The sequence below is a fragment of the Myotis yumanensis genome, unplaced genomic scaffold (assembly GCF_028538775.1).
Source record: "Myotis yumanensis isolate MYYU_CA2020_CCGP unplaced genomic scaffold, mMyoYum1.0.hap1 SCAF_3, whole genome shotgun sequence".
NCBI lineage: Eukaryota > Metazoa > Chordata > Mammalia > Chiroptera > Vespertilionidae > Myotis > Myotis yumanensis.
Genome location: NW_027223754.1, coordinates 137568697 through 137579895, shown reverse-complemented (window position 1 = coordinate 137579895; position 11199 = coordinate 137568697). Strand labels below are relative to the sequence as shown.

Below are 11199 nucleotides of genomic sequence, written 5' to 3'. Positions count from 1 at the left end.
AATTCATTTGAAATACGGTGTTAGATGAAGGCTCTATGGATACCCTGGACCACAAGAAAGGCAAACGAGTGGGTCCTAGAGCAAATTAAGCCTGAAACATTGCTGGAAGGAAAAATAACAAAACTAAAGTTGCCTTACTTCAGGCACATCATGAGAAGGCAGGTTTCTTAGAAAAGACAATAATTCTGGGAACAAAAGAAGGCAGCAGGAAAAGAGGAAGACCAAGTATGAGATGGATTGATTCCATTAAAGAAGCCATAGGAATGGGTCAACAGGAGCTGAGCAGGACTGTTGAGATCAGAACATTGTCGACATCACTCATTCATAGAATCTCCAAGAGTCCGAGCCAACTCAATAGCACATAGCTTTTGATTAGGAGTATGTAATACTTGTTCCAGACACCTTCCATCTGCTAAAATTCCTCAATTCTAGTCTTTGTGGCTATTGTAAGTGGCATAGACTAAAGGGGAAGGGAGAAAAACAGATATGTGACCATTGTATAAATCAAGGCTTATTTAGTATGGTCTCTCTACCCAACTTTTGCCCTATCCTAAATAGGCTAAACTACTCCATCTTTTTCCCTTTGCTTCATTTTTAAAATTTTTTATTTTTTTAATCTTTATTGTTGAAAGTATTACATATATCCCACTTTTTCCCCCATTGAACTCTTCCAACCTGCCTACACCTCCCTGCCCAATCTTTCCCCACCTTATTGTCTGTGTCCATGGGTTATGCATATATGCATACAAATTCTTTGGTTGATCTCTTCCCATCCATCTACCTTCCTCTCCCTTCCCTCTGAGATTCCACGGTCTGTTCCATGCTTTTATGTCTCTGGATGTATTGTGTTTGTCAGTTTATTTTATTCATTAGATTCCACATATGAGTAAGATCATGTAATACTTATCTTTCTCTGACTGGCTTATTTTGCTTTGCATAATGCTCTCCAGGTCCTGCCTTGCTGTCTTACTGTATATATTTTAAATAATGAAATAGAGCACAGATTTCAAGCATTTTTATGAGAACATCCGTTTTGTGACTTCTGGGACAGACTGTCTGTACATGGCAGTGTACGAGAAAACACCATTGCATCATTATTTCCCAATGGGACAGAATGCAGGTCCAAATATCAGCCAACTGCTATCAATAGTGCCTCTCTTAGTCACTCTAGTAGAAAAATGTAACTTACCCTTCAGGTGAGCAAATAAATACTCAAAGGTCCTCTAAATTAGTTTATCCTAGATTTTTTTTTTCACTGAAGACTATTCTTTTATTGGTTAGTAAAAGCAGGCTCAGAATAATTACTTTGTGATTACAGGAAATAGAACTTAGTTTATAAGCATGTGACCTTGGGCAAGTAGATTAATTTCTCTTTGCTTTGTTATTTTTTCTTTAAAATAAAGATAACTATATAACACACTTGGTAAAACAACAGGTAATGAGATCACTCCTTTTAAGCATTTCAGGGCCTGCTACATTTTCTCTTCTGTTCAATAATGGCTACAAGTTTACAAAATAAGACATTTATATATTTTCTATCTATATTCTAAAAGCACCAATTCTTGAATTTATATTGTCAAATGTATTAAATCTCATAATGGTTTATACTTAAGTACAGAAAAATGAAAAATCTATTTATATGCTTTAATAAAAAGATCACAATTATGTTGTAAAATTACATAGCAAGGCTTTACCAATTACATATAGCCCAGATATGAAATAAGGGAAGCTAAAACTTAACATGATTAATTTTTTTGTGACTAGTGATATGTAAAACATATAATGCAGATACTTAAAAAGCTCCAGATTATATGCAATTAAACATATAACTTTTGGCACTTTTCTATCACAATATTATCAAAACTGACATCTATTGTTTGAAGGCAAAAATGTCTAAGCTTCAGAAAAAGTGTAAAATGTGTGTGTACATCTGATTAAACAACTTTCCTTCCAAACTGGTAGAAAAACTTTTTATGGAATAAATGTGTTTGTACAGTGGTGACTATTTATCACAGTAGGCTCTGACATAGGCATCAAAGCACCAACTATTTTAGACAATATGTCATAACCAGCCAGTTGGAGGGCAGTAACAAAATACTTGGCTAACCATTCTATACTAGAGACATCTGTTTAGCTTAGCAAGTTAGTAACACCAGACACTACTATAATTTGGATTATCTGAATATCACAATTCTTTTAGTTCTTAAAAGATGTAAACAATAGTGAAAAATCATTTTATACATCTTAGACATTTTAAACATTTGTAGCATAGAATGTTTATGTAATATTTTAAGTGACAGAGCCAATATTATATTATATTTATGTTGCATTTATTTATATTTATTTTGTTAAATCCTATAATACAAAATTTATATTATGTAATATTATATCACATACAATTTTTGTTCATATAGTGAGCAAAAAAACACGCAGAATATGATTTATTGAGGCAACATGTAGATGGGTGATTTTTTCTTTTCTTCAATCAAAAGTTAAATAATATAGAGAATTTGCTGTGCTAACACTGTCTATTAAATGCTTCATTGACATTTTTTAATCTTTAAAACAACCTTATAAAGTAACAGTATTTCCACTTCATGGATTAGTTCATTGAGACTTAGAGAAGTGATATAACTTGCGTAAGTTCAACTATTAGCAAGTGGCAGAACTGGACCTAAAATTTGGATCTGACACCAAACCCTGCATTTGTAATCACTGTAAGTTTTGTAAATAAAAAGTTTACATTATATATTCTGCATTCTTCTCATAGTTCTTATTTGTGAATAGCATCTATTCTGTTTTTCTGGGAAGGAGGGTGATTTGCCTGGGATTTTCCCAGCTTTAGAGCACAAGGTGAGCCTCAGGGGCACCCATGCTAAGCAAACCTGTGGCAGTTGGTAACCCACCAGGAAGCAATACTTAACCTGAAAGATTCTATTGGTTCTCAAATTTTACTCTCAAAATTCGTAAACCTGAGTGAAAAGTAGGGGAGCCTGGGGAATTATGAAGAGGACTTCATTTTTTAAGCACCAAGGACTGTCTCTCAGGTAGAAGAGCATTCATTGTCTCCTTCCCTGGAAATTATGTCTAGAAACTTAGAAATGAGCAGTAGCCTCTTTAAGTAGCACTTTGCAGCAGTACGTGAACTAAACACAGGTTTTTGTGGCAGTCACGTTCTACTCCCGATTGAAAGGGAATTAGGGGTGAGAGCAACGAGCAAAATATGTATTTCATGGAAGCTCTGAAGAGCAGCCCGCTGGTTCCTCCATGAAATTAGTGACTTAAATCACCACCTAATGTCTTTGGAACTGTTTTAAAAGGGCTGCTCCACAGCATCCTCATTTCTCTGTGTCACTTCTCATGGCCGCCATCTGGAGATTGCAAAGGTTTGGTCTTTAAAATCTTTCCTTTTCCTCTGCTTGGTTTGTGCTCCTCCCCCAGTTCCTCTGAAGTGACTGGCATGCTCTGCGGGTCTAAGTGCAAACCTATTTTTACCACGGTGTTTGGGAATCTCTGGGCACAAACTCTGTGCAGATTAGGTAAGTTACAGGTGCACAGGTTCTTGTTACTCATTTAGCTACCACCAGTTTAAAGCATTAATCTGTCTTCTGAATTTTCCCTTTCAGGCAGCGGGGCTTCCTTCACCTTCTCTTGAGACACTCACTGGCCTTCCTAGTTGATCCTTTCTCTACCTGCAGGGTGGACTAGGTTCTTCTCATTTTCTTTTTCTCCTCTCCCGAGCCCCCTCTTTATTCTACCCTTTTCTCTCTTCTCTCTCTTTTCAATACTGGAATGTTCTATGGGTCTAAGTCAAACCTATTTTTACCACAGTGTTTGGTAATCTCTGGGCACAAACTGTCTGCAGATTAGGTAAATTTCAGTATCATCATTTTTCCTGTCTATCCCCCAGTCCTACTTTCTTAGCTATAACTGAAACTGCTTTCTTTGAACACAACTATGCAACAATATGGTCATATCCCTTAGACCTAACCCACAAAAATATCTTCGCCAGTTTATATAACAAGCTCTCACCCATGTCCATTTCTTCCGAGAGCTACCTCTTACTGTCACCTTCTCAATCCCCAGGTTTGCTATGAAGCTTCAACTTTGCTCCCTAGAAATAGCAACCCAACATCTCAGTAACTTCTATCTCCAATCATACTTTCCCAAGCTTCCCATTCATGACAAACTCTTCATTGTTATACACTCGTGTAGAACCATATTCCTTTCCATTCCCAGCTCAGTTATTTCTTTGTGTGATTTTTAAATTAATGGCTGTCCTCCAGTAAACTGGAACTATGTTGAGGGCAAAATACGTGAAACACGATGATTTAAGTCACCAGTTTCAATATTTTCACTTCCATTATAACATTAACAAATAAATCCTTGCATTTATTTTAAACAGCAGTGTTACCAAATCTAGGTTTTTCAATTAATTCACTATGGCTATTTCAATAAGAGGCCTTATGAATTGAGTAGGAGAAGAATGGAAATTCACATTTGTTGAGTTATTTCATATCATCGACTCAGCATACATCATTGCACAACAATACATTATATAAAACACAACAAGCATATGATGTATGTATTATATATGCCATTTGATCTCTTATAAAAATGAGGCTTCGAACATATAATAACGGCTAGGACTGCAATTCTGTCTTACTTTAGAGCTCTGTTTTTCCATCACATACACCACTATCCCCAAGGCTCAGCACTAAAATCCACCAGAGTGAGAACCATAAGCCTTCCCCTCCCACCCCTTCTCAAGCAGAGAACTGTACATACTCAATCTTTTATGAAGATGATAGAAAGAAAATGCATTTACAGATACCTAAGTGTAAAGTAAAAACAATGGGGTGGCAAACTATTTGAAAACTCAATCACTAACCTTGTTTTAGATCTGTTAAGTAATTTATTAAAACTTAATATTATTGTTCTCTTATTATTATCTACTTTTTCCCCTAATTTTTAAACATGTAATTTGAATTATTTAAAGCCTGGGGGATTTCAGTTTTCATAAACCTGTTTTGACCACTTGTCAAGGTTTGTGGCTTCCAAGTTCTTCTGAGAAATAATGTAATTGCAATTACAGACATCTCAGATTTTGCAAACAATTGGAGTTCCAAGAGTTCACTAGTTCACTTGGAATCATTGCATATTTTCCCATTACCTAATCTAATAAAGGATGGTTATTTCCCAAGCTGGCATTTCCTTTTTCTCTCCTCCCACTCCCACCCCAAAACAACAACAGAGAGAAGTGTAGACCAAAATGAACAACAACACTAATTTTGCTGACTTAAGTTCTACAAAATGTTGGAAAGGAGCTTTGTAATTTGATATGAAATGATCATTTGATAGTGAAGGTTGAAATGCCTGAGAGGTTATTCTTGAACAGCACCTCAAAGATTTTTCTACCTTTTTCTAGAATCTTCTCTTTCTACATTTTGAACTCACTGATTCTCAAGTGGAAACACTTTAATGAGGGAAAAATAAGGGAGAAAGAGCACGCTTTCCTGTTCTTTAGCAGCTCATGATGTACAGACTCTCACATCTCTCCAATACCTCTTAAAATCAGTGATGAGTCTAAGAATTATACCACCTTAAATGTTGTATCTATTATCCAAGCAACAAAATTCCTTAGTAGCAATATTTTTCCTATCTCAGTTTTTCTCTATATCTAAGAAAGCTAAGAAAGTAATAAAAAAAGTACTTTCATAGAGTATGCAACATTTTTAAGTGATTTTGCATTTTTTAAAATGTCATATTTATTCCGGTCTTTGAGAGTATATCTTTTGTCATTGTATCAATTTTATAGATTAAAAAATTGGGAATTTGAGGTGTTAGAATTGACTAAACTCTCATAGGCCCCAAATGATTAAAATCTAGGCCAGCCATACCCCAGTTCCAGGGCCATTTCTCCTCCACACACTTTTTTTATATATATTGTTGTCAATTTCACCCACCCTTCTACATCCAGACTCCACAAGTGATCATTTTCACCTCTTTATCCGTAGTATCCAGGACACTGTCTGGCACTTTGTAGGTACCCAAAAATGTTGAGTAAATGAATTTCAGTTATTATTATCTTAGTAATCTTTGCAACTATGCTATGTAATTGTATTGGTTAAACGCACCTTTTTAAGTTATCTTTACATTATGAAATGCAGCATAAGAGTGTGGTTAAGAGCACAGGGTAACTTTCCATAATGGATGTTTGTCCTGTGTTGTTGGAGCCTCCAATCTGTAGTCTTATCTGCTGACATTACCGCAACCAGGGCGCTGGCAGAAATAGGAGAAACTATCACAAAATACGTATCTTTTTATTATTATTCTTACCTATGCTCCCTGCTTTTCCAAAAAAATTGATTCATTCTCAAATTTGATAAGGAATTATTCAGCTGCACAACAACAAATACATAAAAACAGCCCCAAATGTCAACCTAACACCTGTGGCTCAATATAAAGAGACTGAAGAATTACTTTTTGAATAAGCGACTTGGCTGGAAAATGTAGCTAGTTCCTACATTGTCTGACCATTGATTCATGGCATTGTCTTCACTCTATTCATTTAAAAAAGTGAAGTCATATTGAACATAGCCTATAATTATCACTGCTTGGTTCCCATCTAGTTTTTCAGGCACTAACTATACAGGCCCAAACCAAAGATTCTCATTTCAAAGGCCACTTACAGATGGAGTGGGTCCTTCCAGAACTCTAAGGGGGAAAAAGAAAGGAAAGGAAAAGAAAAGAAAGGAATGGAAAGGAAAGGAGAGGAAAAAAGAGAAAAGAAAAAAGAAATGAAAGGAACAAAAATAAAAGAAAAAAGAGGGGGAAAAGAATACAATAACAAATGAGAAAAAAATAACAAAAGAACAGAAAAGCCTCTGCAATAGCTGTGCTTTATTTCCTTCCAGAGAAATGGTCTGAGCCCTGACATAGCCTTATGTACTAATGCTTATCTAGCAGTTAATATGGGCTATAGGCTTCACATGCCTATCATGGGATCAAATCCTCACCAAGATTCTGTTAAGCAACTGCTATTATCTTGAATAAATTGAGATCTAATGCTTACCTATGCACACATAAATAGAAATGAACGAAGCTAGGACTTTAAGGGAGTCCTTCGAATCTAGGGCCTCTGCGCTTCATCCTTACATTGTACTGCCTTCCAACCACTGTACTTGCGTGCATTGAACCCTAGGGAAGCAGTAATTAAAGTTCTGTTGCCTTGCTTGTGCTTCAGTGGCTGCCCTTCTCATCTGAATCCTATGCAACAACTGATTTGGAGTCAATGGACAGCGAGCACACCAACGCCAAAGCTGTGTAGAACAGGAGCCATAACAGAGGCACCTTGGAGTGGGGGCCACAATGAGTCTTGAAACATCGTCTAGTCTTAGTGGAAGTCTTGTTTCCACTAAAAACGATCTTTAAACACGTTATTACATGTATTACATTCACATCCTCTGTTCCACCCCTTACCTCATAGGTACTGCTGTGCCACCTAGGAGGGGTACAGAATTCAGATTTTGGTTGCCACCCCTCCAAAAAAAAATAGATAGCAAAGGAAGGAATCTGAGCACCCTCCAACCACCCCCTCCAGCTCCCAAACCATCTAACTGCCTTATTAAAAGAGAGGAAAGAGATTTACCTGCTGCTACTGAGGCCGCAGCCTGAAAGTCATGTAAACCCTTTGAAGGACTGTAATGGTTTTAATCACAGGAATAGCATCTTTTTGACAGACAGGAGAGAAAAGAACTGAACCACTCTGCAAATACTAACCAGGCTATTTTGGAGCAACGGCTATTGCCTTTGAAATCTTTCATCATGGATCTATACTTAGAATTCAGATGAGCCTGGGGGAGGGGAATGGGGCAGTGTTAATCCCCAGTTGTTTTGAAGTTGTCCTGTAAGCAGGTTCGCATTTAAACTGCCCCAAATGGAAGCATTGGATTCCGTGTTTAAATTGTGGGGCTCTCTCCGTGAATTGTGTTTCAACCTGTCCTGCATGTAGATTGACACATCATTCTGGGGGTGACACTTCTCAGTTTTCTTTCAGACTAGATGTTCTAGAGAGCCCTGGCTGTAACCACATTGGGAGACTGATGCTCCATGACAGCTAAAAGTTGGATTGAGTTTCAGGAGCTACTATATATAAAGCTGGGGTGACTTATGTCACCGCACTAATTAAATGCCATCTGGGTGGTTCCTCTGGGTTTTTGAGCCCATCACCCAGTTCAGACTGAGTCAGAGGCCAAGGAGGAGAACATGATGATGGACCTTTTTGAAACTGGCTCCTATTTCTTTTACTTGGATGGGGAAAATGTTACCCTGCAGCCCTTAGAAGTGGCAGAGGGCTCTCCTCTGTATCCAGGGAGCGATGGTACCCTATCCCCCTGCCAGGACCAAATGCCCCCGGAAGCTGGGAGCGACAGCAGCGGAGAGGAACACGTCCTGGCGCCCCCAGGCCTACAGCCTCCCCACTGTCCGGGCCAATGCCTCATCTGGGCTTGTAAGACCTGCAAGAGAAAATCTGCCCCCACCGACAGACGGAAAGCCGCCACCCTGCGCGAGAGGAGGCGGCTAAAGAAAATCAACGAGGCCTTCGAGGCTCTGAAGCGAAGGACTGTGGCCAACCCCAACCAGAGGCTGCCCAAGGTGGAGATTCTGCGGAGCGCCATCAGCTACATCGAGCGGCTGCAGGACCTGCTGCACCGCCTGGATCAGCAGGAGAAAATGCAGGAGCTGGGGGTGGACCCCTTTAACTACAGACCCAAACAAGAGAATGTAAGGCCACATGCTGCCCAGGCAGGGGAATACATACAGAGTCTGATTAGCCGCTTTCCCTGGGGCTTTCCCATCCAGCTGCTGGGTCTCTTTTCCCGTCCCCCTTCCTCGCCCGCCCCTCCAGCTCCCTCTCTAATGAACCCCCAGTGACCCCTGGACACGGGGTGCCTGCAACAGGCAGGAAATGCGCACCCGGCCCGGCCCGAGGAAGCAGGGGAGACATCCCCACAAAGGCACCCCCATCCCCGGAACCGATGTTTATTTTCTAATCTGCTGTCTTGGTTTTTCTCCAGCTCGAGGGTGCGGATTTCCTGCGCACCTGCAGCTCCCAGTGGCCAAGTGTTTCGGATCATTCCAGGGGGCTCGTGATCACTGCCAAGGAAGGTAAGTGAAAGCAGGGGCGCCGCGCTAGGGAACACCCCGGGAGGGGGCTGGTTGCTGGCGCCGGGCAGGCCAGGCTCAGATCCACAGCAGGGACGCGCGCGCCCGGGGAGAAGTGCGCTCTTTTCGCGCGGGGACCCTGTGCCCCCGGGTTGCCTGAGAGGCCTGGAGCCGGGCGCGGGGCTGCCTCTCTGTCTTCCTTGGCTGCTATGTTTGTGTGTTTTCTGTGCTCAGGAGGGACAAGCATTGATTCCTCGGCCTCAAGCAGCCTTCGGTGCCTTTCTTCCATCGTGGACAGTATTTCCTCGGAGGAGCGCAAACTCCCCTGCGTGGAGGAGATGGTGGAGAAGTAACTGGGAGCCGGCGTTTGGGATGATCGCGGCAACAGGAAGATCCCACCCTCCCACCTTCGAGTAATCCTTCGGATTAGTTCACTCTACATTCGCGTTGAGGAACCCAGACCGCAGACCTTTATGAAAGGGAAGGAGACACAAAGAAACTTCTCCGAAACTGTTGTGCACGCTCGGATGCCTTTGGGCTCTGGGCTTTAATCTTTTTGGAACAGCGAGTGGCGTAGGTCTAGCAGCCTTACTTTGCTACTGTTTGGTTGGTTTTATAATATATTTACTTTTATTTCGGTGATTCTTTTGTGCCATGATCAAAAGAAGTTCATTCCTGTCTAACACAAAGTGGGAGCGTTGCAGTTAAATGTTAGGGGTATTGAATGTATATTTGTAAATAATCTTAGTACTTTCATTTTATATGTAAACCTAAGAAATATATATTGTAAAGTAACAGACGTATTGTATATATAATGTGAGAGGATCCTGGTATTGTAATATTAAAAAAATGAGTTTCTGTATGAATAAAGTTGGTCCTATTTTGATTCAGTTGAACAAATATATAGAGAGCCATATTTTAATTTAGACATCACACCAGCCCCTTTATGTGGGTGATTTCTTAAAGGCTGATTTAAAGGAAGGAAAACGAGTTGTTTTTCAATGTCTGAATTAAACTGTTTGCTTTTCTATATGTGAGGAATATCCAGGAGGAAAATGTCCTTTTTTTTCTTGTATCAGCATACTTGCTCATCCTGTTTCTGTCCTGTACCTGGAGCTCTGGGTGAGACTTGCTACCCAAAGTTGACTGAATTTTCAATCCAGTAAAATCTCATTGTTGCAAGAAATTGCCACACAAAAACTCTTCGCTTGTTTTTCAAAAAGATCTCCAGCTAATTTAGGCCGAATGGCTTTCCCTCTTTGACTTTCTCCAGGCTCCGGTCCTTGCATAAAAAGCATTGACCTGGAGCCCCCAGGGGCTGCACTGCCCGGTCTCGGGGACCCTCCCCAGTTTTCTTGAACTAAACTGGTGGCTAGGAGACCGGACTATCCTCAAGGCCTTGTGTGGCCTGGGTTAGTGTTCCAACTAGAAAGAGAAAAGAAGGAGACAATCTATTTTTGGTGGGGTGAGGAAGGGTTGCTTCAGGAGAGGGAAGGGTTAAATGCTGAGGGCAAAGGACAACAACAACACACATGAAACCTCTTAGCTGGGCCAAATAGCAAAGCCCCAGAGAGGCTTGCCTCCCCAGGAGCTCCTCAGGGTGAGGATTTTACAACGTGTGCCAGGTTTGTTTATCCTGTAACCTCAGGCAGGAGCGACCACCAAGAATCGCAGTGGGAAGTAAAGCAGAGGAGAGGAGCAAGCCATTTCTTTGGAATCACGACTTCTCTCTTGCATTCGGTAAATGGCACCTTCCGGTGGACTCCCCCTCCCCACTCCTCCCTTCCCTCTTTATCCTCACGGCTAGTCCGTCCTCAGCTGGAAAATGTGAAAACCAAATTGAATTCAGTATTTCCCAGCCCAACCTTGCTTCCTAACACGCCCTTCGGGACCTTCCTGTTGCACAACACAGTTTCAGGACCGCCACAGGCAGCGCCCCCTTCAGGCCTGGAGCAGGAATTGCCCCCTTTTCCATTTCAAAGGGCTGCTCTGAGGGTGATAGTCACTTTGTTTTCTGAGCCTCTAATTTCT

General features: G+C 40.8%; 1 protein-coding gene across 1 annotated transcript; it reads left to right on the top strand.

The window, feature by feature from the left end:
* Positions 1–8197: 8197 nt before the first annotated feature.
* On the top strand, positions 8198–10353 carry MYF6 (myogenic factor 6). Its single transcript, XM_070407616.1, has 3 exons — positions 8198–8787; positions 9081–9171; positions 9403–10353. The coding sequence occupies exons 1-3, from the start codon at positions 8269–8271 to the stop codon at positions 9519–9521; spliced, it is 729 nt and encodes a 242-aa protein (XP_070263717.1). The 5' UTR covers positions 8198–8268; the 3' UTR covers positions 9522–10353.
* Positions 10354–11199: the final 846 nt, after the last annotated feature.